Raw genomic sequence first — 21606 nt, 5'->3', positions numbered from 1 at the left:
AATTGCACCAATCTAAAAAATTTCCTCATCGTATCAGTTTGCACAGATGCTGTGATAAGACTAGATAATTTCAAAATCACATCAGTAGACTTCAAATCCTCCACACAGATTTCAGTTAAAAATTTCAAGCCTACCTCTGAATTCCAGGATCTGGAACCTTAGGCCAACTTCATCCATCTAGCATAGAACTTGGAGTAGTATCACTCAGGCTAATGCCCATACAAACTATACTGAATTGTCATGCATCCTTTTGAGATTAAGAACAAGTCTTACTCTCACAAGTAAAAGCCTCTTCTGTCCTTTTCTTACATGGCTTTTAAATGACCAGTTAAATTTTAAAAAGTGCCACTGAAAAGGTCACATTTATCTTCCTAGGCTAGTAAAGCACATTAGGATGTCATGCAGGACAGTATCAATTTCAATATTGGGAAAGAAGGGCTTGGTTATAAAGGCACTCTCAAAGGAAGATTCCTTCAAGGTCTCTTCTAGGTAGTACATGGCTTAAAATCAATTTTAAGTAGAGAGGGAGAGAGAGATCACTCAGCTGAGACAAAGGGGAAAATAAAGAAAACAGTCATCATGCAACAATCTGTTGTCCACCAGGCTGGGATTGTAGAAACCCTGCCTGGTCCAAGCACCATTTTCAATGTTCTGCCAATTACTATGTTATTCCCTATTCTGCAAATACTGATAAAAGCAGATGTTTTCAAATTTGCAAATTGCAAAGCAGCATGACCTCAGACATCTGAGAGGAAGGTGACAGGTAGGCAGGAAGGGACAAGGCTCATTTACTCTCTCTAAACAGTCTCTCCTTCCTAATGTCCATGTTAGAGAGAACATGCTGGCCAAGATGGACCATAGATCAGAACTCACAGGACACTTCTTATACTCTGTGGCTCAGCAATTTATCCAGAGAGCAGGGTGACACAGAGTGACATTTGTGCCTCTACTCTAGTTAGGAAATTCTTAGCACAGACCACAGGAATACAAACCAGCGCAAACTCGCCAACATGGAAAATGTTAGAAAATGTTTTTCTTTATGTAAATTTTAATCAACACAAAAATGGGCCAAGTCTACTTTAATCTATAGTGGTATTCATGTTCACTTGCAAGGAGCTCACATACAAAACTGACCAAAGAGAGATCAGAATTTTTGGCCATGAAGAGCTTTCACTTAACTTTATCTTCTGTGCTAAGGATCAGCAATAAATGTTTTCATCCACGAAGAAATAGCTGAATATGCAAAAAATCACACCCTTGGTATTCGGATTTTCAGCCCAGAATGTTTTGCTGCAAATTTATCTGGAACTCATACAGTTCTAGAAATTTCTTAGTTGTCTTTTGTTTTTTAATATTTGCAATTACAGAATTACCAAAAGTTTATTTTTTGAGGACAAAATTAATCTGGATAAGGTACAGCAGCATCAAAACTCCAGAAAATTGCATAAACCTGACTAAGTTCCTTGCCTACATCAATGATCACAAGAACGGAGGCATTAACTATAATTGCTTTGCCTTGTGAAGGGTTTTTAGAAAGTCCATTTTCCTGACACACTAAACAGAAGATTTTGCCACTGTGCTGCCTCTGAGTGAATTTAACTGTGGCACATAATGTGACATTACTTTCTAGCAGGGAGTATGGCCAGCAAATCAAAGGAGGCACTCCCCTCTCCTTGGCACTGAGGGAGCTACACCTTGAATATTGTCTACAGATTTAGTTCCCCCAGTTTAAGACAGATATGGAAAAACTGGAGTGGTCCCAACAGAGGTTTCAAAGGAGGTCAAGGGTGTAGGAAAAAGGTGAAGGGAACTGGGCTTGTTCATCCTGGCAAAGAGGAGGCTGGGGTGATCTAACAGTGACCTGCAACTACTTGAAGGGCAGCTCCAGAGATGCAGCCAGACATTTCTTGGTAGTATCAGCTGATATCACAGGGAACAATGGCCACAAACCTGCAGAAATTCAGCCCAGACATTTACATTTGTGAAATTCAGATGAGACACGAGGAAACATCTCTTCCCCAAAAGTGCTACATGTTTGTGTCACAGGCACACAGAGAGATGATAAACCTTCCTTCCCTGAAGGTTTTCAAATCTGAGTGGAAAATTTCATGGCTGACTTTACCAAGTGTTGGCAACTGCCCAGCTCCAAGCAGGATGTTAGACTAGCAATCTTGCCCACCTACAGTCCCATGATTCTGGGATGTATTTCATTATGCTGTTCATCACTCAAAAAGCATGTGTACATGCTGTTGAAGCACAGCTTCAACTTCCTGAGCTACCTGAGGTGCACCTCTGGAAGGACAGGAGGTGATGCTCTGCCTGCATGTTCAGCAGCTGCACTCCCACTCTAAAAGACAGCACAGAGGGGTTTGAAAAGCCACATTCAGTTAGAGCTCCCTGACAAGACCGAGCTCTCCATAGCTCTCCCATCTAGCACACAACTTTGTGCCAGTTACACAATCCATGGAGAAACACAACACACTGCTGCTCCCCAACAGCTGAGAGCTAACTAGATTAATTGTAGTCATGCCACTTAAGAACAGAGGCACTCTGGAGCAGCTCCTTCTGCCATTGAAATCAATGGATGATGGTCCTGTTAATGGACACATCCTTTCTACTTCAGGGGAAATAGTTTTCCCATCTGCGGATGGAAAAACTAAAAACTATTTTTGTATACAATTCTACTTCAGTGCAATCCCCAATACACCAAGAAATTGAGTAAGGCTAATTCCTCCACATACAGCAAGCAGATAATTATACAGAAACAGCCCAAAAACTGATGCTTTACTATCAAATTGGGCACAACACCAACAACTTTTGTTAAAAAAGACATCTTATAAAAAACTCCCTGAAAAAGGGCATGAATACAGTTTGTGCTGTATCATAACTTACCAGAGATCCTACAAAGAGCAGTCCTAGAGAAGCCAAAGACAGCAGGATGTATGATACCACAACACTTCCAACTGTGGTCAGGCTCTGTGGAATAACAGAATAGACAATGATTCATGAAGTATTTAGGGGCACAGTACAGTGTCTGCATGCATGTTCTTGGCCAAGTGTGTGCTTTCCCATGAAGATTTACTGATATCATACTCATCTGTGGAAAAGCTGCCATCAGCAGCAAAAACAAATGCCAGGCTTTGGAGAAGACTGAAACCATCTCTAAGCCCCAGCATCTCAGAAGGTCTAAACCCCAGATTTCAATGTGAAGGCAAAAAGGAGTTCTGCTTCCTACCCTTCCCCTTTGCCAAAGCTGAGATCTGAATCCACAACTCAGTTTTGCAGACTGGACCAACGCTTCATTGCTACAGTCAGTGTGATTTTTAAACTGTGGTAAAGGGCTTTAACAAAGTTTAGTACTGTTCCTGGGTTTGGGGATCCTTAAACAGAATCCAGCCACAGAGGAGTTTTCTGTGCTTTCTACATATTCAGTGAAACACCATCAGGTTAATTCACACCACTGGCAGTGGAAATAATTGTGATGTCTTAGTCATTTTATAGTAGTCTATAGTTCAGCCTGGTCTCTGTAGTAGGTGCAAAATTCAGTTCTAATAGGCTTCAGTGAGCAAGGAATTTCACTCTGTTTTTCTCCTACTAGTACAACTAATGAGAAATTTGGAGTCAAGAGCTTCCATTTGCTTATTTTACCATGAGAAGATTTCTTTGACTATACTGTTTTCAAGTGTAAATCTGCACAATAAATAGTGCTATGATAAACAGTCCTCAAACATATGCATGAACATCTGTACAGAGTCATACTTGGGGTGTTCTTGTGGTGCATTCTAGGAATCACTTTCCTCTGTGAAGGACAATTATTGCAAGTCAAAATTATACAAATCAGTGTTTTTCTGTAAGGAACAACAATTTGTTAATGATTGGGCCACTGCAAATAAGACACAGGCAACAGTCTGTGAAGAGCTCTGTGCATAATAAAGCCAACTGCAAAAGAAAAAGTGCTTCTTTCAAAAAACCCCAAAAGAGCAGGTGACATGCAGCTCATAAATACTGAGAAAACAGAAAACAGTCTCCACTGTACTTCAGTCACAAGAGGCACTGAATCAGATTTTCTATTAGCACTGCAAAGCCTCTGCCTCAAAGATTATGTACAATGGATCTAAGCATTCTGATAGCAAATCTATTTCATCAGATTTTTGAAAGAAGCTGTTCACCACTTAATTAAGGTTCTGTCCACACTAGAAAAATCTGCACTGGGTATCATTACCAGTAATTTATCAGATGAATCATTCTGGTATACATGTCATCATGTCATGGTGAGAAGCTAGGCAATTTTACTGGGGTAGCTCTGTAGATATAATTGAATCTGTGCACCTAGTACACTTGAAATACATTTCCTGCACACAGATATGTTCTAAACACTCAACAAAAAAGTATTTTTGAGACTATGTTGCGATTTACACCTTTTATATGGGTTGACCCATTCTTCCAGAAATTAAGCTTCTAGTCATCCTAAGAAATTAAATTTCAGCTCTCCCTTTACTGGGGGCTAAACCTTAATGAGATGACTTCTTATTGCTTTGTTTCATTTGCAATAATTTGCACATAATGAAAAATCTGCTGTGCTGACCTAATGTCATAGTCGTTATTAAAATTCAGCCCAATATCTCAAAGATAAAATATTCATGCGCTTTCAGGAAACTCTTCTGTCATTTCAGGACGTACATGTGAAATACACACATATTATACTTATCAGAAGAGATATTAGAAAGGCCACTCAAGGCTGCTGCCATCAACTCTATAACCGCAGAGGAGCACAGGGACTTACCTCCCCTTGATCTGAAAAAGCCTGTTTAAATGGGGTAAGCAAGTAGGAGAGCAGGTCGAAGGCATTCTGAGCTGCTGGGATGGTCCCGTAAGTGCTGTACCACAGCATCATGCCGAGAAGCTGTGCAATCAATCAGAAAAGACGTGATTAGCATCTCTCATTATGCACACATTCGTTTTCATTTCAAGACCGCATAATTAGCTAATTTAGTTAGCATTGATTTAACGTTGATTATTGCTTTGGCTTTAAGAAGTCAGGTATTTTCTAGGCTGTAGCTTAACAGAATAAAAAGGCTGAAGGCTCCAAGATCAGCCACTATTAACTAGATGTGCATCACTGAGTTACACAGGCTCCCTCCAACCCTCACTAGCAAAAGAGCTGCCCAGAAACAGCAAGTGGAGCAACACTGAAAGAGCAACAGGTTCCTCTGGCTTCTAAACTTTCAGTTTACTACTTTTAAAAGTAGTACTTTTAAAAGTTTACTACTTTTAGATCAAAACTAGTAATTCCATGAACTTAAGATGTTATTGAAAGGCTCTTAAGGCCTCTCTCAAAGCTCTCACAAACAGCCATGTTTCACATAGGTATCACTATAAATACACACGCACAAACATACACACATGGAAACTTTTCATTTAAAACACTCAAGGGTGCTGCACATGCCACAGTTAACATAAACTACAAAAGCAATGACTTTATATTTAACACACTCACAGAGAGGTATAAGCTCATCCCACATCACAACTTTAAACACCACACCTCCCGCTCCACTTGTAACCAACATGAGCCTTTACCCCCATACATATGAACTATGGAAAGAGGATTTGGTGGGTTATTGGTCATTTGGCAAAGGAGGCATTTGCATTACGGCAGGAAATGTGACGGGAGTGTGGGACATGAAAAGGCAAGGGCTGCTCTCAAGGCAAAGCCGTGAGAGGCGGCTGCAGAAATGAGGACTACACCCATTCCCACTGCTACATCTACAGTGAGTGAGGAAACCTCCCCAGCCAGCACGACCTAAAATAAGGGTCCCAGCATTCCAAAGCTATGCAAGCTGCCTTACCAGTATCTGTGAGAGGACAAACAGATACATGCTGTCTCCTGGTATCAATCCATTCCACGGGGGAGGCCAACCGAGCACTGTTGTTTTCTGGGAGGCTCTCAGAGACTGCTCCTTCCTGCTCCGCTCTCCTTGCCGTCCTTCAGCTTCATCCACTGACTCCATCCCAGCTGGACGGGAACAACCTCCACGTGAAAAGGACATGTGCAGGGGATGAATGGGATGTGACCCTGCAGGCACGGCGGGGGCTGCAGGGCTATTGTTTTCCTGGAGACGATGGTTACCTTTCCGTTCTGCCTCAGCAAGCACAGCTCAGGATTGTGAGCGTCACACTCTATTAGTGCAGCTTTATTCACCTGCCTTCATCAGAGAAAAGTGAGTGTGGGTGGATAAATTATTTTCCCTTTCTTTCCGGAGGTGCAGATTCTGGGCTTTGTTGTTAACAAATTCTCATTTACATTGCTGCACTTTTTCATTTCTACTTTTTAAAAAAAGCTACCTGTGCTATTGCCTAGCTACACACTTCCCAGCTACATGATGGCAGAGAACCCATTTTGCCCCTTCCTGTCTCAATTTCTCTATTTCTTTTATTTGTCTGCTTTGTCTAATCCGATTATAGATTTCTGAGGTAGAGACTGTTTCATCTGATGTGTCTGAATAGTGCTCGGGGACTCTGGGTTTTGGCTGAATGTCCTAAGGCACTAATAAAATAGACTTTATTCCAATAACCTACTTCTTGGATGAATTCATACTCAAGAGCTATTTAATAATGTTGCAGTGCTGTTCTGTTCAGTGGAAATACCCACTGGTGTGGCTATTCCCTCAGTAACAGTATTTTGAATAGAGTCTGCGTATATATAAATTCATTTACAAGTGAGGAGTGAAAGATCAGAATCATTGGGTGTAAGTATTACTGACTTACATCTTTGGACATGAGCAATGCCCCAAGGCTGCCCTGTGTACAACTCTGTAGACTTAAGCCTAAACCAGCCTCCTGTGTCCCAGGGAAAGGCCACACCATTGGCCCTTACCTGGTTTGTTGAGGTCAGGTTTCTACACAACCTTCCTCTCAGCAAACGTTTCTCTAAATGTCTCACACTTGTAACTCTAAGTCAGATAAGCACCCATTAACTAGCCACAGCTCTAATCATAAAATGAAATATATCTTTGTATCAGCTGAGGGTCTGTCCATAGTAAGAATTCATCTTTTAATGCTAGGTTGTTCTTTTTTTTTTTTTTTTTGATGCTAGACATCACAAGAAGTCTGCCTCTCAGTCCTTAAAGCTGAAAAGCTTCAAGCTTCTAAACTGCTTCATGTCTCACTAGATTCAAACAAGAATAGGGAGGAAAATACTTGTTAATGATTGCTAATTTTCCTGCTATCTTTGTGGGATGTTTATGTTCTGTGTTTTGGAACCAGAATTTGAAATTTAACAGGGACAGAATCTTTGTATCAGAAACTATTTTTGTTACCTTTGCAGAGAGATGTGCATCTGCGGCTGAGATCTAAAGCTTCAAAAATATCTACTTTCTTATAGTTTATTCTTGTTTGCTCCTAAAGTCTCTAACCTTCCATTTTCACTAAATATAGTTTAAGTTCTCCTTTTCCTTTATCTGCATTAATTAATGCACCTCTGTCCCTAAGAATGATTAATGAACATATATACTGTTTTTCAAGTTCCAATGATTTCCTATTTTGCATACTCCTTCCCAAATCTCAAGATAAACTATACACAGTGCAAAACTAAAATAAGATTGAGAAGACAACCAGACCAAGGAATGCAAGGAGCCAAGGAATGCAGATTTCATGCTCAGCTTTCAGCTGGTTTTTATAAGTCATAATATTTCATATTTCAGAACTTTTTTTTTAACTGACTAAAGGTGCTGCCTTATGTAGCAGGTAAACAGCATTTCTTTGTTGCATGGTTGTAACAGCTTGAGATTTTACAAGGTCATTTCTGGTTGGAAACAAACGCCTTACTATAATACAACGACATGAAGGCCACTTAACTGCATCTTTTACAAAAAAGATGTCAAAGTTAGGGCACTCAGTAACCATGGGGATCTGTGCCTCTCCACAGCCTAGAAATCCAACTCCTGGAATTCCAGTCTTGTCTAGTAACACCCATACAACTGTAGGAGTCACATTCTCCTTCTTACAACTGCCCTTTATGAAGGACAATAGACCACTCTTACTTTCAATTATTTTCACTGCATAAGGTAGAGAGAGACCTGGCAGTCCAGGACTCCAGCTCTGCAGAACGGACATTTTTATCAAGAGGTATTTTCACTAGCACAACAGAAGGCAAAAGTTGTAAGAACTAAAATAAGGGAGAACTGGTTGAATCCATACATATAAATAGAGAGACGCATGCCTTGGATATACAAAGGGAAGGTCCAATGTTAACTTAAGTCCAATCAAAAATTTTCTCCTATAAATCCCAAAGATTAGATTCTAACAAATAGAATGATGCCCACCTCAGGTTCTGTATTTATTTAGCTATGCCAGCTTTAAACAATACTTCAATTAGCACTCACACATCATCTTGCAATCCCATACTCCTGTATGGTTTGCCCTACTGGGCTCAGGATTCTTTCAGTTGCAGATGACGTAATGAGTGAAACACCAGTGAAGCTTTCTTGTGTCAAGGTGAATGTGAAGGTCTTGAGAGAGCTGGCAAGGATCACTGCCTGCAGGAATGAACAGAGCCTCTCCCCTGCTCGTGATTTGACTGGCAGTGAAATGTAGCATCCATGTGATAGCTTCCTCATTTCCTGCATCACAGAGATGGGGATGCAAGTTCCATGAGTACTTCTGCTTTGGCACAAGACTATACTTGCTAGGAAAAAAAAAAGCCTTTGGCAGAGGAATTAAAAGGTCTCTGACATCTGTAGCAGCCATATGGCTTGTGAAAACAAGTTGAAATTTCAAAACAGCACCATAAACTCATCCTTGCTGTTCAGGGAAAAGCACTTTCTGGATCATGCCAGGGATCCATTCATCCTACATCCTTTCCTTAAACAGTGCCACCAAAACAAGCTGCCAAAAATACAAGGCACAGCACTACATATTATCATATTATGGAATAATTTATATAGGGAAACATCTTTCTTCACTCAGGAGGTAAAAGCTGGCTTCTCTAACTCTGGAAGTGCCCATTTTAACCCCCCTCTTTTTTTTTTTCTGACTTCATATGTGGGTACATAACAGGCAGAAGAATGAAGAACACCTTTATAACTCTCAGAAAAACAAGTGCTTAGAGTACTAGTCTTAGCTGAAATACTAAAAGGCACTGTAGCAATAACAAGCAAGTCAACAAAGTCTTACAGTAACAAACATGCCACGATCCCATCAAATCCTGCTGTGGGTGAAGCATTAGCAGCTCTGTAACTCGACTGAATCATACTTAAAGCCTTCAGAGAAAAACAAAACAGAAAACAACCCCTCAGAACCTCACATCCTGGCTGTATTTCCTAATGAAGTTAACATTTCAAAAGGAACTTGTACACGGGTGCTAATGTTCAAGGAATTGGCACCGCTCCATTGGCAGACTTAATTTAACAATGTATTTTTGAGAGAAAGACTTGTTCCTCAGCAAAACTGTTTTTATAACAGAAAGAAAATGCACCCCAGCAATGAAAAGACAATACTCATACAGTTATTAGACATTTATGTACATCCATCACACTGTCCCTGTGAGAATGATGCTTCTGGATTGGATAGTACTGCCTCTTCACTGGGAAATACAAATTTTGTTAGTGGTGAATTGTGGGTTTTACCTTCCAGGACACACAAGACAGCAGGGCAAAAGGGGCCCCACCTGTTCTGCCAAGTCTCAAGCTGCAGCAGCCAACACAACACAGCAGCTGGGCTGCATTGCCCCTAATTGTTTCAGGTGTATTGAGGCACATTTCCTTCTGAACCTGCCTACATCTTCATGATGGCCACATGTGGTAAGAATTTGTAGGAATGGACCACAGAGTGGAAGCACAACAAAGTATGAGGTATGCCAGCAATACCTCACATCCATCAGGATTACCAGCATGTCAGACCAGAGTCATAAGTCTGTTTATGCTTTCTGCATCTTCAGATGTCCAAATGCAATGGACATCTGAAGATGCAGATGAAATCCTAATGAATGCTGCCTAATGAAATCCCTGCCTCTAATTTCCATCTAACTGCTAGGGAGAACTGCTATTGATGAAAGAACAGTAGATGAAACTACTCTAGTGAGATAGGTCTCAGTCCACTGCTAAAAAGAGTTTTAATGTGCACCTCAACTGCACACACAGGACACAGCCCTTGGCATTGTAGTTCACAGATCTGGTCAAGACCTTGTTAAATACATCCATCATAAGGCATCCTGATTGCAGGCCAGTCCAGGTGCTGGGAATACAAAGACACATCAAACCTGAACAAGCTACCTCAGAGTGCACATGAACAAGAGGCAGCTTGTGCTGGAGGGTAAAAAGCCCATCTATTCAAAGAACAGAGCTTTAGGAGAATGTTTTCTTATCCAATACCTATCTCTTTTTTGGTTGCCACTGCAGCGTGATAAAGATAGAAACTGAATAATTAGCTTTCTTTTGCACTGTGGTGGTACAGGAAGAAGTGGGTAAGAGGAAGGGGACCTCTCATATTTGTATGGCAAACACAACTTGTGTACTTACATTCTTCACTCTGCAGGAAATCAACTAGTGGGTCACTATTTTTTAACTCTGAAACTTCTACTGAATTTCTTTATGAACAGCAACCTAATTTATTAAGCAGTAAACACAACATCGTTACTGTTTACAGACAGATAAAAATCACCGCCAAAGGAAGTCTGCTTCTTCTTGATTCTGTCTGCATTCCTGACTCATCTGATAAGTTATGTTGAAAATTTACACTAAAGATATAATAATCCGTGTTGAAAACTGGGGATACTAGCTCCCCCCCATTGTACTTTTTTGACCTTTCTGATCATGACAATTGCTCCTCTGGTTGATTCCTGACCTGCTTTGTTTACAAGAGCTCAATACATTTATGTTTTCCAAATGGCTGAGTAAAATGCTGCTCAGGAGGAGAACAAAAGTATCCAGATTAAAAACTGCAAAGAAAAACCTCCCCAGATGCACCCCACAGATACCTACTACTGACTGACTGGAGATAGAGGTGATTTACAACAATTAAATCTCAGTACCTCCAATTCCATTTTGGATAAAGTCCAAGTTTTAGCTGCCAAGAGCTTGTGGTTGGTAGATCTTGCATTTGTAATGCAAAACCACATTGAGAGCTACTTCAGAAAGTATAAGACAGCTTAATTCAAACACAAGGAGCAAGCCAGGCAGACCCATGGATCCCACTACCTTTACCCCTAAATAATGGCACCAAGGCAGCAAAGCAACACTGAAATCCATTTGGTATCTAACTGGAAGCCAGTTAGATCCATCCCATGGTCCTTTGTAGGACTGCAAGCTTCAAACTCTTCTCTGTAACAGAACTCATGAAGAAATAAGCCTGACATACCATCAAGTTAAGTAAGAGGTCCAAGAAACTGGAACTATCCTCTCTGACACATTGGAAGACTCTTGACCAAGACTGAGCCTACACAGCAGCAACACAGGTGAGTTACTTAACTTGAGATGAATTTCAGCTTACAATTCCTAATGCTTTTAGTTTGTCTTAAGTATATCTACCCTGGACTGTAAGAACAAGCTGAGCCAGGATGCAGGTATTCATAGCTGTGTGGGGAACAACTGAAATTTCTAATATTCAAGGATTCTGTTTCAGAAAGTTGAGTATTTTTGCTAGAAAGATCACACTGGAAATATTTCTATTTCCTTCACACCGATTCATGGGTTGATATGCCCATCAAGGGAACTCAGCTGCTCAACAGTTCTCCAGTGACACTGTTTCAGGCTCTCTGAAGATTCAAGAGAACACCACCCCACAGCTTGCCTTTTTTGTGCGTTTGGTTGGGGAAATTCAGTGACAATGATGCACACTACAGCTTTAAAATTGAGCTTTTAGTAAGTACAACCACTGATATAAAATGTCTACTTATTATTGATTACTCTATGCAGAAAAATCTACTTCAGTCCTCTGTTCTGAAAGACAAACAGAATTGGTAATAAAATACCACAACTTTTTCATCATTACTAAACTGCTTAGATAGGCACTGCAATGGCCCCTCCCTAACAGTGAGATGGTTAATTTAACCTTGTGTGACAGAGGATAACCCACAATTATCAACTTTCCTTTGGGCTTATTTGTCCATGGGAGGCAGGTGGCATGGGGAAAACCAGAAGCCTCCTTCTGAGGAAGGCAAGTGTTCGCTGAGGAGTTCTTTGACAGTGCAGAGGAAAAGGAGTATCACCCACTTGCCAGAAAAAGTACTGTACACTTGCACTTTCCAAGCTCAGCTGGTGGAGTCTGGCTGCTGCTTATGCCAAACTCCAATTACCAAAAGGGAAAGACACATCAAGAGAGAAAGAAAGGAAGAGGGAAAGTCGTGCAGAAAATCTGTGAGCAAGTCAGGCAGATAACCGAGGTCTACGTACTTCCAGCCCGATGCTTCTCCCCGTTCACTGGCAACATTTCTAACAAACTTGAAGAAGAAACTTTCCTCTCTACCTGAAATAAGTTCTGCTGAAAAGAATACACAGACACTTTGCCCTGCTGGGTGGGGGGGAACTGCACATCTCTATCCAAAAAGAACCTCTTCTCATCCCTGAGGGAACAGCAACCTGATGCCAGAGTGTGCAAGGAGAATAGCTGCCTTTCCACTCAGCAGCTCCCTGCTGAACTGCTGAGTCACACGTTTTCTCTGCTCTGAGTTCACACTGCTCCCACTCAGTCCACCTGCCACTTCATCTGGGATGGGTGGGAGGAGAGAAAGAGAGGTGAAGGCAGAAAAAATGTTCATGTTCACCCAGGACCATTATTATGGTACTGTGGGGTCACCGTAAAAAGCAAGACTGCAAGCTGCTAGAGAGGGATGGAGAAGACAAATATCAGGCTGCAAGAAAAACTGCCTCCCCCTCTCTTCTTCAACAAGAGGAGTCTGGCCATCAAACAAGCTGCAAACCTCATTTGATTCCCAATCAGTCACCCATGTTACGTGCTTGCCGATATGTTCTGTGAATTTCAGGGTGTGCACAAGGCTCTTTGCTGTGATTTAGAAGAGCTTTCAAGTTGCTGTGATTTTTTTCAACAGTCCAACAGCTACTGTGTCATAATTGTCTGGCTGCCACAGGGAAGTGCCACAATGATGAGTGAAAATATCATCTGGATAGATTCCAGCTCCTAAGGGCATCTTCAGCTGAGTTGCTGCAGTGGAAATGTCCACCAGCTCCAACTTTTATCACGAAATAAGATGAAGAGAAAATCCTAGGCATTTTATTGCAGCTTCCATAAAACTCAAGCCTAACAAGAACCAACATCTCCTACTACCTGTTAAATTCTTGTGCAGAAAAGGGCTTCTACTAGCAATGGTGGGAAACATGCTTATCATGATTACAGAGGGTCCAGATTACCTTTAGGTTGAGTTGTACATATGGAAATAAGCATTTAATTAAATTAGCAAGGTAGTATTTTTTCTGTGATTAGAATTCTGGACAGTACATTTTGTAAGTCTTGAAAAAAGAAAATGCCCAGAAGTTTCCTAATTTATTAAATTGATTTCTGAGAAACCACTTCTGAAACTAGCTTTCAGACTACAAGAACAATTTTCAGACTAATGTTTAAGCCACTGCTACTGTTAGCAGACAAACTGAGGGCTTGTAAAGAGCTAAATAAAGATTTTGTTTTATTAAACACAATTAATGATTCTGAAAAAAGTAAGTAAGCCTGTTCTTCCCTGTGAGAAAGGATCTCACAGGGAGATTAGTTAACATTAACTAATGTTCAGTCTTACTTTTTAGTGATTCTAGTGCAAATCTCTGCAAATGTGCTCGTGCTCTACAGACCTGAAATACAAAGACAAAATCCACTCTCAGAGGGTGAAGTGGAATAGCATTAAAATGTCTTTCAATATCTACTTCCACTGCCCACTCCACAGAGAAGCTCACTGCAGTGGTTGCTCTAGAAATAGTTCATGAAAAAATGATAACTGCAGAGGAAAAGAAATATGGGAAAGAGAAAAGTAAAACTCAATCTTCTCAAAGTCCCCTGCTTTCATAAAATCATTTTTGTCACAAATAATCAAAATAATTTGCAAAAGACAATTTCAAAAGGCAGGATGCTAGCCTATGAAGTCATCCCTGGAGGGGGAAGGATACAGCCTGACACCAGAGATTTTGTTTTACTGAAGGGTGAGTCTGGGGGACTTCATTTGATCTATCACCAAACCCTTCCTTTCTGGAAGAAACCAGATGTTCCAGACAGCACTCCTCTCATACCTGGGGTTCTATACACTGATACTGACTGCTTTATAATATATCTAACCCACTTAGTAAGAGAAAAGGTAATTTACCTGATCCTCTCATCAAGTCTGTAGTCCATAACAGCTCATATGAAACAGAGCTCCTAGGAAAAGGCAGCTCAGGATTCCTCAGCTGCCACCACTCTGAATTGGGTGTGAGCCTCACTTAGATGGGAGCAAGAAAAAAAATCCTTGGGCTCTCTGCTCTGGAAAGACAGCAAAGAGGAATCGCTAGGAGCCACAAGAAGCAGTAAGGGACTGTCAGATAAAGCAACCATATGGGAAGTACATGGGAGCTACTGTACCATCTGTAGGGTCTGACTGCCAGGGTCCTACACTCATTACAAATTGCTATGTCTCTACTAATAATGGAGAAGTTGCTCTTAATTCCCAGAACAAGACTAGTTATGCCTTTGTCCACATCTAAATCATACTCCCACTACTAAGTCAAATACACAATGGCTCTCCTAATGCTCACAGGTCTTAACCACAAGATATGTTGTTAGGCAATGCCCTCTTTCCTTTTGTCCATTTCTCAAGGTGGCCAGGGCCCTTAGAGCAGTGTTTGCTTCAAAACAAAATGTTAAATATGGTGCAAAATTACAGCTCTTGAGTGAATGCAGACCCTCAGAGGGCAGAGACACTGAATATTAACTTGTAATTCACCCACACATAATTAGTAATTGCCATCTTTCAATCAGGGCTCAATTCAAAGCTTCTTTTGTTTGATTTTGTCTTTTCTCCTTTCCTCTTAACCTTCTTACAGAAGGTCCATCTGATTAGCACTGAATATTGGATACAATTTAATATTTTTAAAAATAAAGAATACATTTCTTTCTTATGCTGGTTTCTTCACTGAACAATTTCAAGTGCCTGGTGATAATTTTGGAGCTGCCTTGAGCTTTTGTAAACAGACCACAAGTTGACTTTCAGTGGAGTTGGTTGTCCCAAATTAATCCCAGGTTGCAAGCTCCCTTTAACACTGAAAATGGAAACCCACAAAGCAGCTCTGTAATTCCACAGTTAAAGAGATAAAGGCTTTGACTGCTCATGAATCAGCCTTGCACAGGCAGCGAGAACTGTCAGTGGTGCAGCAATGCAGAGCAAAATGTACAGGCTCGAACTCTCTGAAACAGGATAACCAACTGTCCCCTTTCAAACCCTAATTATAACTTTTGTGCCTTTACACTTTAACTACAGGATATACTTAAATGTGCCTGAATGCATAATCAAAGAATAGCAATAATTTAAGAACCAGACAAACATCCTCTTCAATAAAAGAGTGACTCTGACAATGAAAAGAAACAAGCATATTCTGGTGTCACACACTTTTGAAAGTATTTGCTATTCATACCACTACAATCTGAATTGGTGTTGCCACACTGCTATTGTTGAAAAAAAAAATAAGAAGGATATTTCTTTTCTTAATAAATTTTAGAGTACTTCTACAGTCATTATGCTAATACCACTGTGTGTTTCTAATGTCTCCTCAGTGACTGGCCTGGTATTCTTTATGTATTAGATCTGCTTTCTATCTGGTGAATGAGAAGGTTTGCACCTTGAAGCAGAGGGGTGATTTGCTGGCTTCCTGCCAGGTTCAGATGGGAATGTTTTGATGTCATTCATTTGGGGATAGCCTGCTTTACTAAGTGACTCAAATCTTATGCCTGGAGCCTTCACAAAAAAATCCTTTAGGAAAGCCACTATCACATTCATTTCAAAGACATTCTCTTTCCTGAGCAAAGTAAATTATATCAAGACCAGTCCCAACAATCATCTTCAGCCACAAACCTGATACAAGCCCCAAGGGTATTATGCCAAGTATAAGCATTTTGGTTTCTTTCACGCATTTAAAAAGGCTATGCTTGCACAGTTTGGCTGCCTCAGAATGCAACACTATCACTCAGACCCTCGAATTAATCTTTGAAATAAATACTTGTAGAGATAAGAGTGTGGACATCCACAAACAGGACCAATTTTGTCTCTGTATCAGAGCCTTATTTCAACTCAGGGCTACACTGTTATGGGCCCTAATGGAAACACAGCACAATTAAATAACATTGTTTCCAGTTCAGTACTCTGCTACCTCTGTAACTGCAGTCCCTTCATGTTACAGGCATGCTTAGGTTACTAAAATGTCACAGGAGCAATAGTTTTAAGCTGTCCTTCTCCCTAGCTATCACACAGGAACACAAAAAGTGAACAATTCGAGTAGAAAGTGGTAATAGTCCTGGGTCTAGTCTATCTGGGTTCCTGTATGTGCTCATCAACACAGATACACAGCCTTAAATAGTAAACTAAAAAGATGCAACAGCTTGTCTTCTCATCCTCTTCCCAGGGAGGAAACATGCACTGAGCAATGTTTTGTCTAGATAGATAAGCAGACATGCACAAGTTGTTACAGCTCTCTGTTGGAGAAGGTGACGCAAAAAAAGCACATGCTGGTGATGAGCTTTACAATTCTTCCGGGAGGATTTTGCACCACTTGTCTGCAATCCTGAGCTTCACTCTACAAAACAACCCAGAGAAACAAACCTATCATGGACTCATGCATCCCAAGGCTCCACTCCACCTCACATCACACAGCCTCATGTTGAGTCACTGTAGCAAGAGCTGACATTAATCAACAGGTCACCAAGCTGGCAAGCAAACACCATTTTGGGTCATGCATCAGCAGAGCATTTCTACTTCTGGCTCCAGACTGGGATCACAGACAGCCTGGGGATTTTCATTCTGTACTCCAGCAAATGTTGCAGAAATGACAATGATCTGAGCTTGCATGGAAGCAGGTGCAGGTATGCTGCATGTGTGGGAGGCACACTTAAAACCTCCCCATGCTTCAGGTATAAAAGCCATCATAGTGTGTCCTATTCTGAGGATGAAAAGACAGGAATTTAGCTCCTCAACTATGCAACACAAATTTGGACTATTAAAAAACATCGTTTTGTCAGGTCTTGATTGGAGCATTTCTTTCTTTTCAGAAGCTCCTGATTTCATAACATTTATAATTCAGGTCACCACAAAGGCACCAAACTTATTCTTACAGACTCCTAGTTGTCCCACAGTTTTGTCTCCATGTTGAAATACGCTGTGTATATTGCATATTTTGGAATTTGAGTAGTCAATTGCTTCCCTTAGGATGCTCTTTCTGAAGTGTGGGTGACAGTATATGTCAATGGGAAGAAAGATTTCATCCACAGAGCTGTATTTCTGCTATGCTATCCAGAACACTTCATCTGCATTAACAGGAGATGCCAAACGCCTCATACCAAGTCTCCTCCCACACTTGACTTCAATATGAAGAATAAAGTACTGAGTAATCTTGTAAATCTCATTCTTAGCTTCTAAAGACCAGAGCAGCACTTCCAAACCACCCCACCTCTGTCTTCCTCCACACATTAGCTTAAGATTCTACTAAAAGAATTTTTTTTGTTTGCACCTCTCATCTCCAAATGACAATTACATACAACAAAACTGCTTGGTCCTTTCCTGAGGGTTTGTGTAGAAGGTTTTGGTAGCAGGGTGTGGGGGGGGGGGGGAGAGGGTACAAGGATGGCTTCCTTTGAGAAGCTTCCCCATGTCTGACAGCTCTAATGCCAGCCAGCTGGCCAAGGCCAAGCACATCAGATGGTAGGAATGCTGCTGGGATAATCTGTTTGAGGAGAATAAAGTGAGGGCACAGAAGCAAATGCTGAATGGCTATGGAAGAATGGAGGGAGACTATCTGAGAGGAGCAGCCCTGCAGACACCTGGGTCAGTGCAGGAGGGGCAGGAGGTGCCAGAGCTGGGATTCCCCTGCAGCCCATGGAGGAGCAGAGATCTGCCTGCAGCCTCTGGAGGAGCCCATGGCAGAGCAGGCACATGCCCAAAAGAAGGTTGTGACTCCATGATCAGCCCATGCTGGAGCAGGGGGGCCTGCAGAGCCAAGGAGAGAGGAGCCCATACTGGAGCAGCCTGCTCCCAAGGGACCACAGCTGCTGGCAGGAACCCACACTGGAGCAGTTCATGAGGGACTGCAGCCCATGGGGAGGGCTCACACCGGAGGGGTTATTGGAGGAGTGCCCCCCTTGGGAGGGAGGGACCACATGCTGGAGAAGGGGAAGAACTCTTTTTCCTGAGGAGGAAGCAGAGGCAGAAACAACATGAGATGAACTGAATGATAACCCCCATTCTCCATCTCCCTGAACCAATAAGAGAGAGGAGATAGAGAAGCAGGAATGAAGTTAAGACCAAGGAGGGAGGGGTAGGAGGAAGGTGTTTTTGAGACTTGTTTTACTTCTCATTATCTGCTCTGATTTTGATTGGCAATAAATTCAACTAATTTCCCTGAGTTTTGCCTGTGACAGTAACTGGGGAGTGATCTCTCCCAGTCCTTATCTCAACTCATCAGCCACTTGTTATATTTTCCCTTCCTTATGCAGTTCAGAGTAGCAGGGAGAGTGGCTTTGGTGGGTGCCTGGCCTCTTGCAAAGGTCAAATCACCACAATAGCATTATTTATGCTGGAAAGATCATAAAAAGAATGGGAAAGAGCAACATTTTATCCATGGGCCAGGTAGAAGCCCTGTGATCTATTTCAGATATGCTGAGCAGAGGCACAGAAGACAAAAGAGTAAGCAGGGCAGTATCAAGTCCTATTTTGAGGGATAACTGTAACATCATAGTTCATCCTTTCATCTCCACAGATCTTGAAATGATCTTATCAGCTGAACAGACAACAGCATCCCTAAATCCATATGTGCATCCAATAGGAGTAGCACTTTAGTAGTGTGTAAAAAAGCCTCAAGAATAAAGGAAGCTTCACCTTACAGCTGTTGCCAAAGCATTTTTCTGTACAGAAAAATAACACAGGCTCTTCAGTATGCTGGCAAAGAACATTCAGAACCTATCAGTACCAGTGAGCACACAGGAAGCTAAAAGAGGCCATTTTGAGAATGCCTGCACAAACCTGACAGAAAGAAAAATAACCTATTCTGAAAAATAGGACTGTATTTGTCTTTGTCTCCCACAGAAGGCATACAAAAATGGAAGGCATTTAGTGTCTTTCAGGAGTGCCATCCCTCTTATCAAAAGGCTGCAAAATTGGTCAGATAAAACTTTGACCTGTTTCAGCTGATATGTTGCCTGTGCAAGGAAGTTAGGACCGAGTCTGACAGTCTAATCAGGTTCTCTTCAATTTCTGTAAGAGACCTTTTTGGCATACACAGAGGTAAAGGCATTCAAACTGCTAAAGACTGTGCAAAGCAGCAGCTTTGGACTGTCATTTGAAGGTCAGCCTCCAACACACAGTATTTATTTTTCTATTGTTAAACAACCTGAGTAGAAAGGACTTTTGCTAGAATATGTTAGTTAATTGAATCTGGAACATTAACAGGTTTTTCACAACACTGTAGTATTTTTTCTATGAAAAGCAATGAAAAAATGGTTCTATTTAAAAGTGGTAATAGCTGTAGTCTTTGAACATATGCTTAATGAATAAATCTGTTTGGAAAAAGCCTTGTGTGTATTGGAGGGAGGTAGTATGTTTGTTCTCACTTAAAGTGTGCCATGGTGGCAATCATTAACAGCAAATGGCATCTATTGTTGGGACTAAAAAAAAAATTTCATTTGGCCTTTTACTTTCAGGTGAAATTGCTCTTTTGAATAACACATTCTTTTAGCTAAACAGCTGAGTTGAAAATAAAGCAATAGCAGATCCATGTCATTAAGGACACCTTTTAAACTCTTTGGTAGGTGCAAAGAACCACAACATAGTAATATCCAGGCAGCTTGCTGCCACAGCATGGGGTGCAGCACACAGAAAGCCTACAGCTCACAGGGAAGAGGCATTCAGACCCCATGGGGAGAACAGCCAAACGACCCAGTGCTACCACATACTGCAGTGGTGGGTGCAATCCCAAGGATGAAATTATATAGGATACAGCAAATCATGGGACCTGAGCAGAATAGACTCTGTAAGCTTAAATGACAACCAAAAAACTGGGATGAAAAACACATGAGAACAAACTCAACCTACTGCGTTGCCATTTGCATGAGCAGGTGGATGAATTTAATAAGCCGGTAGATTTGTTTGTGAAATTCAAATGCCAATTCCATACACTGGGAAGTGTGAAAAACATCCACAGTCAAGCTAGAGCTGGCTGGGTATTTTTAAAGGAAGCTTGACAGATGTTGTGAAAATGTACTGCAAAAGAGTCAAACCTGTCAGTATTTACTCTTCTTTTGAAGAGCTCCATGTTCCTCTCATGGAGTGCCTGAATCTCTCCTTTCTCCACTTAAACTGAGAGTTTAAGCTCCTCAGTTCCACTCTGAATGCTCCAAAGGAAGCTTCACTCCCCTTCCTGTTCTATTTTTCAATAACATGCTTGACTATGACTCCCTTTTTGCAACACAGCAAGATCTCAGTTGGAAAGTTCATTTTGTGGTGAAAGAGCCACGGGGAACTCTCAAGCTGCATTCAACCAAATCTCCTGGTGCAACACACTGCAGTTGGAAATCTAACAAATCTAATGGGTGAGACCATACCATGATCTTCTCTTCTTTGACAACTCTTCTCAGCTAGCAGGGTTGGGAGACTGCTTCAGCCAAGCACAAGCCAATGCCTGCTCTCCATCAGTGTTTCTAACTTGTCAATCCTTGCAGTCCCTCCTCTCTCCTTTTAGAGTTTTCCTTGTGAAGATACAGAGAAGGCCCAGATCTTAACACAGATCAGAGACCATGTGTAGGTGGAAAGAGATAAGATTAACAAACACAGCAAGTCTTAGGTTCCCAAGATTTCTTTTCCAAGACAGAACAGTGATGCAATGAAGAAAACATTTCACCATTAAAACCCCTAATTCTTGAGGTTAGCACTCCACAACTGCTCACCTCTTAACGCTGTCCTTACTGAAGTACTTTGTCCATTGAGACTTCTTGTACTTCCCCATGGTGATATCACCAGCAGGCATAAGGAAACATGAAACCTCAGTCAGCAAGCTAGTAAGGCATAGGTCAAGAAACCATGATCTCCAGAAACAGTAGAGGATTGAGATATGGTGGCAACAATTTCCAAAGGGTGTCAAAATTATCTTCTGTGACAGTCCCTGTTGCTGAAGAACACACTTAGAAAAATAAGTTAATAAAGCTGTTGCATATGGACCATGTGACATGTCAGCAGAGTTCTGTTCTCAAAAATGACTAATTGTTTTACCAGGCTGATTTTCAGCTTATTTCAGCTATGATTAGTTTGTCCATTAATTAATCAGTTAGTGCACCAAACCAAACCAGTGCCCATGAGGCATGCATATAATTTAGTATGTAACAACATGTGCAAAATACTTCACTGTTTTGGATGTCACATCCCTGAAGCAGGGATACTCT

At 41.3% G+C, this 21606-nt stretch overlaps 1 protein-coding gene across 17 annotated transcripts in view; it reads right to left on the bottom strand.

Annotated features, from left to right (window-relative positions):
- The window catches only part of PTPN5 (protein tyrosine phosphatase non-receptor type 5), a 77692-nt gene that overhangs the window by 27090 nt on the left and 28996 nt on the right, over nucleotides 1-21606 (bottom strand). For 6 of the 17 annotated variants that reach the window (XM_071427794.1, XM_071427789.1, XM_071427793.1 and 3 more), the window contains exons 3-5: nucleotides 5847-6028; nucleotides 4784-4903; nucleotides 2893-2976 (exon numbers count right to left, since the gene is read on the bottom strand). In XM_071427794.1, the coding sequence (XP_071283895.1) occupies nucleotides 2893-2976; nucleotides 4784-4903; nucleotides 5847-6028 (386 nt within the window). Of the gene's footprint in view, nucleotides 1-2892; nucleotides 2977-4783; nucleotides 4904-5846; nucleotides 6074-21606 lie in introns of all 17 variants that reach the window. The other 11 variants (XM_071427788.1, XM_071427782.1, XM_071427787.1 and 8 more) reach the window with 2 other exon arrangements.

This window comes from Agelaius tricolor, unplaced genomic scaffold (assembly GCF_023055355.1).
Source record: "Agelaius tricolor isolate 1412-34295 unplaced genomic scaffold, bAgeTri1.0.p SCAF_5, whole genome shotgun sequence".
Taxonomy (NCBI): domain Eukaryota; kingdom Metazoa; phylum Chordata; class Aves; order Passeriformes; family Icteridae; genus Agelaius; species Agelaius tricolor.
The sequence above is the reverse complement of the archived record's forward strand: the minus strand, read 5'-3'. Positions and strand labels throughout refer to the sequence as shown.